This window comes from Vipera ursinii, assembly GCF_947247035.1.
Source record: "Vipera ursinii genome assembly, chromosome: 3".
NCBI classification, from domain to species: Eukaryota; Metazoa; Chordata; class Lepidosauria; order Squamata; family Viperidae; genus Vipera; species Vipera ursinii.
This window is the reverse complement of record NC_139516.1, coordinates 170,022,049-170,040,183: the sequence shown is the minus strand read 5'-3', so window position 1 is coordinate 170,040,183 and position 18,135 is coordinate 170,022,049. Positions and strand designations below refer to the sequence as shown.

General features: G+C 36.0%; 1 protein-coding gene across 3 annotated transcripts in view; it reads left to right on the top strand.

Annotated features, from left to right (window-relative positions):
• TRAPPC8 (trafficking protein particle complex subunit 8) overlaps window positions 1–18,135 on the top strand; it is a 63,817-nt gene that overhangs the window by 10,185 nt on the left and 35,497 nt on the right. For 2 of the 3 annotated variants that reach the window (XM_083359674.1, XM_083359673.1), the window contains exons 3-9: window positions 208–291; window positions 3,832–3,921; window positions 5,757–5,931; window positions 7,414–7,567; window positions 9,827–9,917; window positions 13,346–13,599; window positions 14,427–14,542. In XM_083359674.1, coding sequence (XP_083215800.1) covers window positions 208–291; window positions 3,832–3,921; window positions 5,757–5,931; window positions 7,414–7,567; window positions 9,827–9,917; window positions 13,346–13,599; window positions 14,427–14,542 — 964 coding nt within the window. Of the gene's footprint in view, window positions 1–207; window positions 292–3,831; window positions 3,922–4,160; window positions 4,230–5,058; window positions 5,207–5,756; window positions 5,932–7,413; window positions 7,568–9,826; window positions 9,918–13,345; window positions 13,600–14,426; window positions 14,543–18,135 lie in introns of those variants that run through there. The other variant, XM_083359675.1, reaches the window with a different exon arrangement.

Genomic DNA, 18,135 nt, shown 5'->3' with positions numbered 1-18,135 from the left:
GATACCAGCTTCAACGTGCTGCAAATAGATATATGTTAATGTATTTTTCAAGTTTTGTTCAGAAAGTGTGAACTATTCCAAAAAGATCAGTTTGAACTAAATACATATTGGCTATGCATGTATTAAAATGTAGGAAATATAACGTGGTGAGCAAGATATTTCAAACTCTATTTTCTTAGTGTAATAATTCCATGTTTTCTCTGTCAGATCACTCAGTTAAAGCTAGTGTTCCTTGGTACAGTAGTTGGAAAGACACATTGATGGGACTGAACACATCCACATTTTATTCAGGTATTTTGTGTGATAGGTGGGGTTTCTGTACCATTTCTATTCCTCTGTTATATAATGCTTCCATATTTCTTTATAACCCAATTGTAGTGTAGTGCTTTCTCAAAATTGCCTTTTTTTCCTGGAAGAATATTGGTGGTGGCTGTGTTTCTCTAGTTGATTCATATACTATTGCTGACTGATTGTGAAATTTTAAGTGCAGAAAAATCATATTTTCAATTTTTGATTGATTGTGTAGGCTGACTTTTATAATATCTACTGCATGAAAAGTACATTCCTTTCTCTTATTTTAAATAATGTCTATGCATACATGGTATCAGAAATGCTCTTGGAATTATATATGAATTTCTGTTCATTTTCTTGTTAAAATAACTTATGAATGGTTCCTTATTATTACATAATAAATTTATTCTTACATATGTGCTTTGCTAAATTTGGTTGTATTTCATCAAGAAAGTTTTCTTTTTTAAAAAAAACCCAAACCCAACTGATTATTCCTGGGGCATTTTTGCAGAAAAGAGCAATGATACAGTATTTCTCTTAAGAATAACAGTGAAATTTGTATGGATAAAATTGTGTGTTACCATTAGAATCTATGGAATAATACTTGAGGTGCATTTCTGAAAATTATTTTCTCTTCTAACACGCTACTTGCCTTCTAAAAGAAAGTTGCATTAGAGAAAATGGTGGGATTTCAGCTGCCTGGGTTCTAAATAGTCTGTTGATGTCCTTTATTCTTTTATATAAGTAGCCAGAATAAATCTTCCTTAAAAGTTTTGCTGGGATTCTGATTTTATAAATCTTATGTCTTTCTCTCCTGTACCTAGATTCCTTTTTTAACACAGTTTATGAACTAGATAAGATGTATCCTGACTATGTGTCAGTTTATTGCATTTATCTCTTAATTGATGGGATGCAGTATGTTGGTTTGAAAGATAATTTCTAGTTTAAAGATTCTGACTTTCCAAGATTCTGTGAGCAGATGTTTGTGACACACTGGCTAAAATTGATCAGTATTGTCCTTGCTATTTTCCTATGCCACAGGTATAATGTACATCTTATTTAAATAAAAAAGTATTATGTGAAGCACTGATTGACCTAAATAATGATGGACAGTAAATCTCAGTGGCTGTATTCTGATCTGGTGATAAATGAAGCATAAGGAAAATTTTAACTTGGAATATAAGAGGAGTTAATGGTACAAATGAATTCATGAATAAAAAGAAAATATGGTATACAGTATAAAGAAAATATGGTATACAACTAAATCAAACGAGGGATATAATAGATTTGAAGATAGCCTCATCTTACAAAGTAGAGTTGTTGAATACACGACTAATTATGAACGAAAGGTCTTAAAATGTAAAGTCTGGAAAATATGAATCGGTGTCACTAAGGAGTTGTTAGTATATACAAAAGGATAAAGAAGCCTTATTTTGGTGATAGTTGCATATTATCAATAATGAAAATGGAAAACAAAATAGGGAGCATGAGAAAAAATCTTGTAATATTCTGAAATAAATGCTATCCAATGGGGGAAAGATATTCAACGATGTGATAGTGAACAAATGGGAACAAGGGAATGGAATTTTAAAAAATGGCTGGACCATTTTGAAAGTCAAGAACAAGTAATGGTGACTGGTGAGTATCTGCTTAGGAAACTGACAGTATGTTTAGAATTAATAAGATGCTGAAAAAGAGAGAGGAGAGTCATTTGTAGAAAAAAAAGTAAGTATGAAGTGAAGGAATTAATATGGAAGCAAAGATTTTTTGCAAGGATAGATGAATACATCACATGGTGTTGTTGTAAACTAAGTTTCACAATGTTTCTTTATCTCCTGTCTTTAATTCCTTTTTTTCTTTCTTTTCTGTTTTCTGTATAACATTGCTCATCCTAAAAGGAAATAGCATTGTGATTTATGTGGGTATGTCGATTGATATAATACTGCTATATAGTGTGATTTGCAGGAGTCTATTGCAAAGGCTTGTTGAACAGTAGAAACAAATTTATGGATACTTTTGTACAAATTGTTACTACTAATTTTCAAATATTTATGGTTCTATAAAAGATAGATTTAACACACTGACTATATTTGACTATAAGTTGTCCTCAAACAGTGGTCACAACTCTGATTTTGCGCTGGAGTGCTGAATGTGTTAAGGGCCCAATTTCCTTGCTGTATTACTAGCTGGTCAAAATCTTGCTCCTGTTTATTATTTAATCTGGATCTTTTTAGAGTTTTTGCTGTTTTAAAAGACTTTCAGTATTTTTAATTGTAATATATTTTTTGAGTTGTAAGCTACTCAGAGTCATTAACTGAGATGGGTGGCTGTAGAAATTGAATAAATGAATGAATATTTTTCTTTAAGGAGAGCACTGAAATATTGTCGTTTCCTCAGTGGAGAGAAGTCACTGAGTCTTTTGTTGCAAAACACTGTCGCCATCTGAAAATAATTATTACTCAATAGCTAAGCTGTTGAAAGCAGAAGTATCTTTGTCCCTTCTTGCCACCTTTTAAATATATCACAAAACATTTACACTTCAGTTGCAGGAAGAAGCAGTCACATGACTTCATCTATTTATGCATTTGTGTTTTTCCCAGTTTAGGATTTGGTGAAGTATTTGCAGTATTGATCTTGAAAATACTTGAGATAAAGGGGTTTATTTTTAATCCTTTACCATGTCACAAACATGGATACATTTAAAATACTTTATGCACATATGTTTCCTTTTTAAAAATTTAAAAACTAAATACTGCATCTGCATATCACAAAACAGTCAAATCAGTATAATAATATAACAGATAATGACTTGATAATGATTTTTTTCCTAAAGATTAATTTTATTCTGAAATAGAATAAACTTCTACCAATGTGGAATGCATGCATGCATAATGCTCTTCTGGACTCTTAATGAGAACATTGCATAGTCTGTAAAAAAATAGAGTTCTCCTATTCTTACATCTTGTGGCACTCTTTAGCATTGTGATTTTGTATGCATTTTTTTAAAAAAATTGATGCATGCCTCTATTATATTCTTTAGTGTCAAAACGTTCCTAAAATGCCATGACACATTTTACCTTAATTATTTTTCTAATAAAGGTAGCATCACTTTTATTTTTAAGGCATGCTTAAACTAATGTAAACAAATTATTAATTCTAATTCTGATATATTGAATTTCAGGAAAATATCTGTAGAACTATTTCAGTTTTGCCTCCTATACAAGCAAGAAATATTTGAGAATGGCAAATATTAATAAATGGAATCCAAAAGTGCATTTAAATTGTAGATATACGTATTTTGAAAAATATCTAAAAGTTGAAGTGATTCATTGAATAATGACTAATAATTATATTTAAATACTAGCAAATCTGTAGTAGATGCTGAAATCATATGCTAATCCTTCCAATCCTCTCACCAAAAATATAAATATTTTCTTGGTCCATTTTTTAAATTAGCACTAGCTATTTTTTTTCAAATTGTATTTCTGTCTCATAGCAAAAAGGTTTATAACCATCTTTTAAATTTCTCATTTATTTCAGCTACCACCCCATGGTTTGAAGCTTATCGAGAGAGCTTTCTTCAATCTATGCCAGCATCAGACCATGAGTTCCTAAACCACTATGTAGCCTGTATCCTTAGAAATGGATGGACATGATATATTAGCTTCAGACAGACCACGATTCTATAGTTTGAATAACTCAACAAGAAGTGATCCAAATCCTTTCTGAGATTTTTGTCTTTCCTGGCTTTGGTTTATCTTCTTTGCAATTTCCATTGTTTGTTCCGATAACCAGTTTGTTTTCTTCTCTTTCTTCAATTTTGACAATCTCTTTTCACATTCAACCTTAACAACTTAAGTTTATTACAAAATTCCTCTGGTTCTCTATCAATGAGGTTCAGGACTTCAGAGTTATTCTTGATGTTCTCCTTGAAAATGGTGGGTATATATTCATATTATGGAAACTGACTGGCTATCTTCTTTAGCTCGACTTGGAACTTGCACGTGAGCAGTTCATGATGCATTCCACAGTCAATTTGGCCATGTCTTTGATGCTAGAATTGAGCTTCTCACCTCCTTTTAGCAGTAATATAATCAATTTGATTTCTGTGTACATCTGGTAGTATATATGTAGAGGGGCATTGTTTTGGTTGTTTGAAGGAGGTGTTCTGCCTCTTCTTCTGCATTGTGGTTGGAGCATAAGTTTGATCATTATGTTAAAGGATTGTCAACAAATCTAACTGTTATCACTGATTGCGTTGTAGTTAAGTAATGTTCTTGCTATACCTCCCTTAACTATTATAGCAACACTGTTTCTTTGTTTTTAAAATCCTGAGTATTTAATAGTATGATCTTATCACTAAAAATGTCTGATCCAAATCCATCTTGATTTATTGCTGCCTAAGATGCCAACATTTAGTCATTTCATTTCATCTTTCAGTGTATTGAACTTTCCCATGTTCATGAGTCCTACATCCCACGTTCCTTCTGTAATTCTCTCTTTGGAGCTTCAGAATTTTTTCTGTTCAAAGATGCCACACTTAATTATTTTAATTAAGGATCATAATTTCCATCTCTAAATGATGTCATTAAGCTAAACATTACATGATCCCACTGCTCAAAGATGGCAGTTCTAATAGTACCAGTTGTGGTTGTTTAGGCCAGGTTTGTGCCATCATTAGGCAAGGACTCAGCTTCTTCTGCCTTGCCACCCTTGCCTCCACTTCTATTTCCCCATCCCACCTATTTTCCCCATTTCTGCCCTTAGGGCTGCCCTGCACTTTGCAACTGTCTCCTGCTGCTCCTACCTGCACCCTCATCTGGCCTTCATCATCTTCCTACTTGGTGGCCTCATGAAGAACCAACGGCTACCTTAGGCATGCTTCACCGGCAGCGGGAACAAGAAAGTAGCAAAGGTCAGCTATGGGGTTTGTGTAGCAGGGATAGACAGCTGAGTGCAGGGTGGCCAGAAGGACAGAGAAGGGTAATAAGTGGATGGGAAGAAGTGCATGCTATGGTAATAAATATGGGTGAGCTGTATTTGATCACATGACCATGGGGGTGTTCAGTGGCCATAACTTGGAAGATTGACTGCAACTTCCAACCAGTAGATAAGCGAGTATTATTTGTGTGGCAACATTAGCAATTAGACGTCATGAATGCTTTAATTTAGCCAGTAGTACTTGAAATATCCTCAGCTCTTCCTCGACAGTATTTTGAATGTCATTCAACCTGAGGGGACCATTCTCTAGCACTATATTATCAATCATTTTATATTTCTATCAGTGTGGGCTTTTTGGTAAAAATACAGGTTTACCATTGCCTTCATTATGCATTATGAATTGATGCCTTGGCCATTGTCACTAAAGTGATCAACTACACCCAACATTTTCCATGCTTCTTTAGTATTCCTATTAGTCATTAACTAACTTTTTCAGTTGTGATTCCACCTTAACATTAAGTAAGGTATGCTCGTGGTATCATCTAGTGAATCTGAACCTGTGGAACAGTTTCTAAAACTATCACAAGAGCAACATCGGATTCAACATAGTAATGAATATTCCTATCCAAAATGGTTTATTCCAAACACATTGAAATATTACGTGTTGTTGCACGATGTGAGCATAGGAGAGGAACAAAGGTGAGTAGGCATCACTAATACTTCATTAGGCTTCTGAAATATTAATTTCAAGTTTGTTGTCCATTTATTTGATTTAAAATAGATGAAAAGGTAGCCTAAAGACACCTAATTAGTTTGGTCATTAAGATAAATCAGTAATGTGGATTTAAATGATTCTTACCAGTGGGAAATAAGTTGCTGCTTGTCCAACGCCATTCTCCATCACCTTATAGAAAAGAGTTTGGAAGAAAAAATAATTGTTCATTATTTAATATTTTTAACTTCTATTGTACATAATGGAATTTTCTTAAAAATAAATAGTATTAAACATGGAGAATCTTCAGCTACATTGGCTTCCGGTTGCCCTCCGGGTGAAATTCAAGGTGCTGGTGATGACCTATAAAGCCCTAAATGGCTTGGGTCCGGGATATTTGAGGGAACACCTACTGCTGGCATCAAGTTCCCTTCGTCCTGTGCGCTCCCACTTGGAGGGCCTTCTCAGGGTGCCGCCTGTAAAAGACTGCCGGCGGATAACACCCACTGGGAGGGCCTTCTCAGTGGGTGCGCCTGCCCTTTGGAACCAGCTGCCTGTGGAGCTTAGGACTACCCCCGACCTTCGGTCATTCCGCCAGGACCTGAAGACCTGGCTCTTTGAGCTTTCCGGCCCAGGCTGAGTTTCCCCCCCCCTCAGGGAACAAACTTAATTATTTTAACTGTTTTTAACTCTTGTATTGATGTTTTTAAATACTTTGTAAACCGCCCTGAGTCCTACGGGAAAAGGGCGGTATATAAATTCAATAAACTTAAACTTAAACTTTAGCCTAGGAGACTTCTCCAAGATAGAGTCATATTTTAATTTCTTCTTTACATTCTTTTTATAATTCTACATTGGGTTATAAAATATGTATAAAAAGAAAGGATTTTTTCCCAAGCTTATGCCATTACTACCATTCAAGGCAATATATTTAAAACAATCTTGAATTCTGGCTAGTTAGGGGAATAACGAACTAGGGCTCCAGCTTCACTATCTTATTTTGTCTTGACTTCATTTACACTGCACTTATTCTAGTTTTTCTGATGAATGAATGTTAATTATTGACTATGCACCCATTCTTGGATTTTTCATAAAGTAATCTATTGTCCAATAAATTATCTTTTGATAACATAATTGTAATTCATTGATACCTCTAAAAGAAACTGAAGCTAAAATCATTCAAGTGGCAATTATAATTTGGTATATTCCATCTGGTAGCAGAAGGAAAAATTATTATCTAAGAATAAAATATTTTCTCTACCTAATTACCCCTATGTCATATTTTTCCTTTTGTGTTTAAAAATTCAAAGCTCAAATTTTGCCTCTTCAACCAGAAAACATCCTTGTGCTACTCATAATTGTATTCCTTATATTTAATAAATTTATTCTCATTAAAGTCTCTCCTATTCTCTCTTTAAGTCTTTCAAAATGTCATAGTTTTCTCTTGGCCATATTTAACATCTTTGCAGAGCTGATTCAGTATATGAAGAAATGAAACAGAGATATGGAACTCAGGGTTGCTACTTGCTTAAGATAAATTCTCGTGTGTCTAATCGAGGAATAGATGAACAGATTCCTGATCCCTGGAGCCAATACCTTCAGAAAAACAGTTTACAAACTCAGGTATCTATCCATCCATCCATCCATCCATCCATCCATCATTTGTTTATTAGATTCAAACCACTCCACATCCATTTTATATTTCTGACATGAGTTCACTGCAAACTCCTTTTTAAAATTATCTCGAGCATTTAATAAATGAAAAAATATTTTTAGATGAGAATATAAATAAAATAGATGAGAATTAGTCTTATCTTAAGAAATGTGCCTAATATTTTTAACAGCTTTAAGCATCTATTGATATGGGACAGTCTTTGTTCAGAGTTCTTAAAAATAACTAATAACTTTGGAAATAATAATAAATAATAATAATAATAATAATAATAATAATAATAATAATAATAATAATAATAATAATAATAATGAAGAAGAAGAAGAAGAAGAAGAAGAAGAAGAAGAAGAAGAAGAAGAAGAAGAAGAAGAAGAAGAAGAAGAAGAAGAAGAAGTTGGAAGGGACCTTGGAGGTCATCTAGTCCAACCCCCTGCTCAGGCAGGAAACCTTATACCATTTCAGGCAAATGGCTGTCCAGTCTCTTCTTAAAAACCTCCAGTGTTGGAGCATTCACCACCCCTGGAGGCAGGTTGTTCCACTGGTTAATTGTTCTAACTGTCAGGAAGTTTCTCCTTAGTTCTAGGTTGTTTATTTGAAGAACAAAACACAATAGACTTAGAATCACACAAACATCTAATATGAATAGTAATTTAAATACATTAGCATATGTATATCTGTGTAAGTATATTAATCTTGACTTAATGTTAATTTTACAACAGTTGCCTTTTTCCATAAACTCAATAAAATATTTAACTCTGTATTCATGTTGATTTTCAAGGTAAATTTGATATATTTATCTCTAAAATGAAAACCTGTGGATTTTTGGATTTACCCTTTCCAGTTCTGCAACAATTGAACTCTAGTTATTACAGATTTCCATAGAAACCTCAGAGACTATAGAATCTTATAAAACTTCTTCCAATTAATTGAATATCCTGACAAATTACCAAACTATTGCACAATTTCAATACACTTGGTATAAAAATATATAATTTGAAAATGAGACATATTATTGGCATATAATTTTTATTTAACTCAAACACTTTTATACCTGAAATATATCTTCTGTCAATAAAATAGAACAGTTGTTCCAATTGCAAATTAAAAATAAGAGAGATTAAGGACATAATTGATAACTTCCATGAGATACTGTACTTTCATAGATCAAAATTTTATTAGTAATAACTATACCAAGCTTGAGGTCTTTCTTTTTGCCAGCGGTTTTGATTTTGAGGAGTAGAGGGATTTGGCAAAGCAGGAGAACCATCAGTTGAGTAATAAAGGACCCCTCATTTCAACCCTGAACCACAAATATTCTCCTTTATTGGGTAATAAAGGAAGATGGTAGAGAGACAGATTCCCTGACTGTCCTCTTAGGCTGCCAGACTGAAGGCTGGTTGACAGAAAGAGGAAGATCTCTGAAATTGTCTGTGTCTTGCTAGCTCCAGGCAAAGAGGCCTTCGACAGTGAAAGCTGAAGGAAGGGATCAGAAAACACTTGGAGTTAATTTAATGGAAATTTTTAGTATGAAATAGGTCACTTTCAAAAATAGATCTTAGAACTAGTGTAATGCTTTTTATTTTCCATTCTTCATATATTAAAATACATATAAAGTACATGCAGTCCTTGACTTAACAACAGTTCATTTAGTGATTGTTCAAAGTTACAACAGCATTGAAAAAAGAATCTTAATGACTGTTTTTCATATTTTCGACTGCTGCAGCATCCCCATGGTCATGTGATCAAAATTGCAATGCTTGGCAACTGGTTCATGTTTATGACGGTTGCTGTGTCCCAAGGTCACATTATGACCTTTTAGGACCTTCTGACAAGCAAAGTCAATGGGAAAGCCAGATTCGCTTAACAGCCGTATTATTAACTTAACAACTACAGTGATTCACTTTACAACTGTGGCATGAAAAATGGTAAAATGGAGCAAAATGCACTTAACTCTGTCAGTTAGCAATATAAATTTCGGGCTCTATTGTGGTCATAAGTTGAGAATTACCTGTATTTACCCCCCTCCCAAGTGTCTGTACAAATGTTTAAATTTGATCTGTAATTTAGTGAGAATATTGTATGCCTGTCTTTCAAAGCTTCTCTTTAAGTTCCAAATTGTTTAAAAATTAATGAACATTTTTCATTACAATATTTTGATGCATAATATTTTTGTAAAATTGAAAGTGTTTTTGTATATTTTATTCTTACAGGAACTTTATGAAGATGGTACATATGCAGTTATTTCAAATAAGAATTCTGATCACTTCATACCACTGGATGGGTTAGATAATGATTCCAAAGGTGCATTTTTTTAAATAAATAGACCAACTATCATTCTAAGTATTTTATATAGCATTTTGATTATACTAGAATTTGCCATACTTTTACCGGTTTATAAAGAATCATTTGTCACCAAGAGCATGTTATTTATTGCAGATGAGTTCCTTTCTTTTTCCTTTCACTATACAAGTTGTCTTTGACTTACAACCATTTGTATAACGACAGTTCAAAATTAGGATGGTTTGGAAAAAGTGACTTATGACCCATCCATGAAGTTACGGCTCCCACAGTGATATGATTGTAGTTTGGGTACATGGCATCCAGTTTGCATTTACAATGGTTGCAGTATCTTGTAGTGATGTGATTGCAATTTGTAACCTTCCCAGCCAGCTTCCAACAAGCAAAGTAGTTTGGGAAGTCCTGATGCTTTGTGATTCACTTAATGACTGTGGTAAAAATGGTTGTAAAATTGGTTCTGGTCACTTGACCATTCACTTTACCAACACACTGACATATGCAAATTCTGGTCCCAATTGTGGTTGTGATCCCAAGTGAAAGATTACTTGTGTATGTTGGATGAAGAGAGAAAAATGTATGTATATTTATAGGTTTCTGTATAAGGTTGTGGCTTCTGTACAGGACAGAAAATCCTTGTCTTATGCAACTGAGGATCATTTAATTTTGTTAATAGGATTACTTATAGAGAGAAATTACATAACTTATTATTTACTTTATTTCTTTTGTGGGGGGTGTAGCAAAGGCACACTTTATAGGATGAATATTTTTGACTGGAGTTGCCACAAGGTGGGGAAGCAGAGTATTCCATTTTTGCTTGTTTATAATCTTGTGGTTTACAATATTTTTTTATTTATTTATTTTATTTAATTTGTATACCGCCCTTCTCCCGAAGGACTCAGGGCGGTGAACAGGGCAATAAATACTAAAATACAAAAATTAAAAATGGATTAAACCATAGTACCCAAATACAATAAATAAATTACTTAAAAACAATAATTAAAACCCCAAACCCATCAGACCAGGCCGGCTTGTTCTAACAAATAGGTTTTTAGATCACGTCGGAAGGAGCGAAGGTCAGGAGCCATCCGGAGCTCAACCGGTAAACGGTTCCAAAGATCAGGCGCACCCACAGAGAACGCCCTCCCCCTGGGGGCCATCAGTTGGCATTCTCTGACCGGTGGCACCCTGAGGAGGCGCTCTCTGTGGGAGCGCACTGGGCGGAGGGAAGTTGATGCCGGCCGCAGGTGCTCCCTAAGGTACTCCGGACCCATGCCATATAGGGCTTTATAGGTCATTACCAGCACCTTGAATCTCACCCAGAAGGCAACTGGAAGCCAATGCAGCTCACGGAGCAGAGGTGTAACATGGGAGTATCAGGAGACCCCCAACACAACTCGCGCGGCTGCATTCTGCACCAGTTGGAGCCTCCGAGTGGTCCTCAAGGGCAGCCCCATGTAGAGAGTGTTGCAGTAGTCTAACTGAGAGGTCACACGCGCATGAGTGACTGCGCAAGGCATCCCGGTCTAGATAGGGCTGCAACTGGCGCACCAGGCGAACCTGGGCAAAGGCCCCCCTAGTCACAGTTACTATATGATCTTCTAAAGAAAGCTGTGAATCTAGGAGGACTCCCAAGTTGCGAGCCTTATCTACAGGGGGTAATAACTCACCCCCCATAGTAAGAGATGGAATGATCTGAGTTTCCCGAGATGCCAGCACGCACAGCCACTCAGTCTTGTCAGGGTTGAGCCGAAGCCTGTTCCTCCCCATCCAGACCCGGACCGCCTCCAGGCAACGGGACTTCACGTTGAGGGCATCACTGGGGTGGTTTGGGGTCGAAATGAAAAGCTGCGTATCATCAGCATACTGATGATACCCAACTCCAAAACCACGAATGATCTCACCCAGAGGCTTCATATAGATGTTGAACAGGAGAGGCGAGAGGACTGACCCCTGAGGAACTCTGCAAACGAGAGGCCTCGAGGTCGATCTCTGTCCCCCTGCCAACACCGACTGCGAGCGTCCCAGGAGGTAGGAGGAGAACCACTGAAGGACCGTGCCTCCCACTCCCAATCCCCTGAGATGCCGCAGCAGGATACCATGGTCGATAGTATCGAAAGCCGCCGAGAGGTCTAATAGGACTAGGACAGAGGAACAACCCCTGTCCCGAGCCCTCCAGAGATCATTCACCAGAGCGACCAATGCTGTCTCCGTGCTGTGCCTGGGCCTGAAACCCGATTGGTACGGGTCCAGATTGTCAGCTTCCTCCAGGACCAAAGGGAGCTGATGCGCCACCACACTCTCAACAACCTTCGCAAGAAAGGGAAGGTTGGAGACCGGACGAAAGTTGTTTAATACAGCTGGGTCCAAGGCAGGCTTCTTGAGGAGAGGTCTCACCACCACCTCCTTCAAGGCGGCGGGGAAACTACCCTCACTCAAGGAAGCAGATATCACCGCCTGGAGCCAGCCTCGTGTCCCCTCCCAAGCCGCATAAACCAGCCAGGAAGGGCACGGGTCCAATAAACACGTGGAGCTCAGCTTCCCCATGATCCTGTCCACTTCCTCCGGAGTCACAGGATCAAACTCCTCCCAGATAACCGACAAGACCGCCCATGTCCTGATTGTCAGACTCTGCCCAGTCGGAGTCCAAACCGGTCCGAATCCGAGCGATTTTGTCCGACAGATGGTGGCTAAACTCCTCGGCACAACCCTGCAAGGGCTCCTCCCTCACCTCCTGATTAAGGAGGGAGCGGGTCACCCTAAACAGGGCAGCCGGGCGGTTATCTGCGGACGCGATGAGGGTAGCAAAGTATATTTCCTCTTTTGCGGAAATGGTCTTTAATTCAGAGGGATCTTCCTTTCACATAAATATGGTATATCCTACTTTTCAGATAGCTATTCTACCGAGACAATTTATTTAACTGTGATTATAATAGTATGATTATAAATAAAAACTTCAAGCTTTAAAAAGCAAAAATAAGAGCTTATCATGTGCATGCAAACAAGCAAAGCCGCATCTGCAGTATGCGGGCAGCATGTAAAAACAACGTACCTCCAGTCCGTGGAAAACCCTTTTTCTACAGAACTGGTCCCTGGTCCTCAAAAGGTTGCGGGATGCTGCTCTAACACATAATATACCCCCTCACAGACACACCCCTGGCTTGTTTCTAAGCTTCTTGTGACTTGCAGCTTCCTTCCTTTGACTTCTTGTGGGAAGCCAGCAGGAAGTTGCCTCACCTAACAGTTGTGGGATTTGGTTAACAACAGCAGCTGGGATTGTAGCAATTGCCGTCACTTAAGTGATGGGGTTGTGCTTTATAACCTCATTGTTTAGTGATGGAAAGTCTGTTTCTAATTGCCATAGTAAGTTAAAGATTACTGTAAGCAGTTTTCAAATCATAATTTAATGATTTGAATATAATTTCTTTTTTTAGATGGTTTATCAAATAATTTTAAGACTCACCCACTTCAGTTGGATCATGCTAGCGACAGTAGTTGCTTCGATGGCACAGATTACATAAAACCAAATCTATCTATGCATGAATCAAAGAAATCAAATATGTGGACACCTCATGGCACTTGTTTAACACTCACAGATCATGATAGAATTCGGCAATTCATACAAGAATTCACTTTTAGAGGACTTTTACCACATATAGAGAAAACTATTAGGCAACTGAATGATCAGGTAAGTAATTTTATTTTTATAAAATTGCGGGGGTTGGCTTAGCTGAAATTCAAACTAAATTTACAATCAAAACCTGTTATGTAAAATCTTGAATATATTCAGAACAAATCCTGTATATTATTTATTTCAGTGAAAGTCCTTAGCTCAGCTTATGTCAAAGTACCTGTGTATAGTATAATTGATATTTAACATGCAAATTTAATACAAATATCATTGCCATTCATTTATAAAGATGATGTAATGATCTAGAAAACCAACACAATGTATTTTAAATTATTTGAAGTAACAAATGAAACCTAGAGCCAACAAAGGCAAGATTCCTTTTATGCAAATCCCTTCAGATTATTTTGATAAAATATGAACATTCCTGCTTTTGAATTAATATCTGCTGCAGAAGAGAATTATATAGCAATAGTCAATAGATGAGTGGATCTGTAAATTCATTCATTTCCTAAAACAGCATATATTATGCTTTCTGAAGATAATAGCAGTATTTAACAGAAGGTATAGCTAAAAAGAAACTTATTTGACTTTTTTTTTACTCTTCCTCTGTAGGTGTGCAGGCGCACATGTGTAAAAAAAAGTCTTAAAAAGGCAGACTATATATGTTTCAAATGTATTCTTAATTTTTTAAATTTTGTGGATTTTTTGTCATATTTTGTTTTAAAAAACATTATTTCACCTTTGTGCTAATAAAGATTTGATTGGAATCTAGTATTTTGCATGCAATACAGTTTTTTAAAACAGCTGTAAATCTCTGAAAAGTAAGTGTTTTCGGTGAATAATAAATTGCTGCAATTTAGTAAGAAAATATTTCCATCTTTCAGTTAATATCCAGAAAAGGCTTGAGTCGATCTTTATTTTCTGCAACCAAAAAATGGTTTACTGGGGGTAAAGTTCCGGAGAAAGGTGTAAATGAACTGAAAAGCACGTCTGGTTTGTTGTAAGTAGATCTGTTTATAAAAATACAGAATAGAATACTTTAATTTTATTAGGTTTTACCTTTTCTGATTTCCATGTCCACTGCAGTTGTGTGGCTAATAAATTTAAATTTAAAATAAAATGCATGTCCTTGTTATTTTAATAATATGAACACAGTTAATAATAACTACTTTGGGATGATTACATCTCCATTTAGGTAGGTCTTTTGCTTACAGATGCAACCCTGTGATCTTCTTTATGAGCTCATCATGATTAAATTAGTAAACTTTCTCTTATCCATAGTTTTCCTTATATCCAAATTGGAGGCTATTGACAATTTTATAACAAGCCAGGATATTTATCCACATTTTAATTGTGGTTTAAGATCCTGATTTCTTCTACCCTAAGTAATTTGTCATCTATATAGTGATGCTTCTATTTCAATAGTTTTGGTCTCAGTATCCCAAGCATGGAATTTATTTATTTATATATACCTATATACATATGTACACACACACACACACACACACACACACACACACACACACAGAGAGAGAGAGAGAGAGAGAGGGAGAGAGAGAGAGAGAGACATTAATAGCAACTGGATGCTGGGTTAACATTTATCAAGTGGTCTGCTGTGATTCTAGGAACCCTTTTCTGGGCAGACACTGCCAGCTTAGATTCCATTAATGTATTAGTGGTTTACATTATTTGCCAGTGTACAAATCACCCATTTATTCCTACTCTCTATTTTCTGTTTTTTAACCAGTTGTCAGTCCATAAGAGCACCTACCTATTACCCCTTGACAGCTGAGTTTGCTCAAGCTTTTGGTGAGGGATTTTGTCAAAGGCTTTTATGAAAGTCCAGGTATATATAGTCTATTATGTCATCCTTGTCTACATTTTTTAAAAATTCCATTTATATCCCGCCCTTCTCCGAAGACTCAGGGCGGCTTACAAGCTTAGCAGTAGCCTTCATTCTATGTATATGCCTGCTTGTTAGGGCTTTCACACACACCCCAAGCGGCATTATTACAAAGTCAGCTTAATTGCCCCCAACAATCTGGGTCCTCATTTTACCTACCTCGGAAGGATGGAAGGCTGAGTCAACCTTGAGCCTGGTGGGATGCGAACCTGCACATGCTTGTTGACACTCTCAAAATGCCTAGAAGGTTAGTGAGGCAGACTTGATCTTTATGGAATCCAGAGAGCCAAGGACAAGGGAGGCTCGTACTTATATGTTTGCTTTTTTTTTTTTTAAAAAAAAAAGACTTTTTTCCTGGGACAGATGTGAAGCTAACTGACCTATAATTTCCTTTATAATTTATTTTAAAAAATGGGTCATATTGACATTTTCAATTTCTTAGGAACAGATGGCAATGTTAAAGAGCAGTTTAATAATTTTCTGAAAAGATCAGCAAATTCACATTTAAGTTCTTTAAAAAAAAACCTTAAGTAGGTACCGTATACAGTATAATGAGGGATAGGTTCCCTTTTTGCCCATTTCTTTAACTTTGCTTCTCTCATCTTGTCTGATCTTGTTCCTGAAAAATAAAATCAGGGAAGATAAACACAAATAATTCACTCACTTGCTATTTCTTTCTCCCATTCTAACATATCTTTAATACCACAGTCATTTCCTTAGTTTCCTATTCCATATCAAACTTAGCGTGAAGAATTTGTTACTCTTTCTTTCAGTGTTTACAAAGTAGGGTTTTGGGGGGACAGTGTCACTTTTTTTGACCTCCTCTATTTCTTTGGCCACATTTTATGTTCCTCATTGTACAGTAATCCCCAGCTGGCCAAAATTTCCAATTTTTTTAAAAAAAGAAGCCTTGTCTTTAATAGTAACTGTGAACCTGCTTATTAACGACTTAGGGTTTTTTTGCCTACATGGTACCTCTCCTGATTTTAGGTGTATATTCTAGCTGATAAACTATTGTATTTATCAATAACCTTCAAGTATTATGAAGAAAATGGCCCTTACTACCTTCATTTTTCTTTTCAATAATGCCTTTGTTGTTTTTGGAAGTCTTTTCTTCTGAGATGATGTTAGTGGCAAGCATCTATTCACATTCCAATTGATGATTATAAAATCATGATCAGTTCTCCTAAACTTTTAGATCTTGAATAAAATTCTGAGCACAATTGAAGATTAAGTCCATGCTCTGTTAGGTATTTTTGACTAGCTGATCCAGGACATAAGCAATTTGGTTTTTGTTTTTTTTTGCCATATCCAGAACATGCCTTTTCTCAGACTTTATGAAGGTGATTACAATCACTAATGACTATTTTCCATCTATACAACAACTTTAGATTCTTGGCCAGGGAGATGATAGTATTTCCCTAATACTAACACACTTTTGTGAATTGATATGGATATCCCCAATGAATCAGAAGAATCTATGCCCTCATTGACATAGGATAACTCTGTTTCCATTATACCCTTTCTGTCTTTCTAAAAGCCTTTTTGAAGAGATACGTTATGAGAAATTTTTATTCCCCCAGGGTTGTATAATATTTGTAATACTTGTTTTTCTTTCTTTCAACATGAATCATTCTAATTTTCCCAATTTGATGTGGAGGTTCCTGGCATTTGAATAAAATCCTCTATGTTGGATATTGTATGTGGCAAGCCCTTTTAACTTTGTTCCTTCATGATGGGCTGTACTTATTTCACTCTGAGATGATTTTTCCCCCCTTAAACTTATTTTATTAGATTTGAGGGCTGTCTAACTCCAGAATGACTTTGGATAACTTATGTTTTGAAAGAATAACTTTTGTTTTTTTAAAAAAATCATTATCATCAAAAACCATGTATGTCCAACAGAACTAAGATAGAAGGGATGCTGTACTTCATATTAGAAGAAATAAGTCAACTTTATTATCAAAATTGATTAACAATCTTCCAATTTTATCCCTTGTAAACAAATGTATTTTCTTCACTTATCTTTTCTCTCCTTTGTTTCAGGAGATCAGTTTGAGACCTGCTCTAACACCTTTCTAATATTGCCCAACAGTATTCTAGTACCCTCCTGATTCAAAGCAGTTTATCCTTTTGTACAAATGTGGCTTCTCCTGAAAAGTATCACAATATCTGACAAATGTAAATCCCTCCCCTACATTCAGCACCATTCTCAGATTGAGATTGCTCAGTTCTGCTGGTCTGCTTTGCAGTGTGTCAGTACAGATAGCATTTCTGACAAAGGCACCTCAAATTCTCCAGTTATTTTCCTGATATCATTAATGCCAATATGTACCCCAACCACTGGCTCTTATCCAGCACTATTTACCATACTGGTGAAAAAGCATGTGTTGTCCACAGGAATCTCAACTGAGTAACTGTGGTTAATTGAAAGTTTTCTCATTTATTTAGAGAGCGCTGAAAGAGGAGATAGGAAGAGGTTGCATGTGTGGTCAAAAGATATGGGCATGTTGAACAAATATACGGTACATCACATATTTTGTATGCTAAAGATGAGCTGGCTACTATAACAAACTTATCTTAAAAAACAGTTGAATATATGATCTTCAGATTCTTTGCTTCTGCTTTCGATATACTCAAAATGTATATGCTACAACTGTAAATTGCATTTTGATTACTTCTGTCCTCAA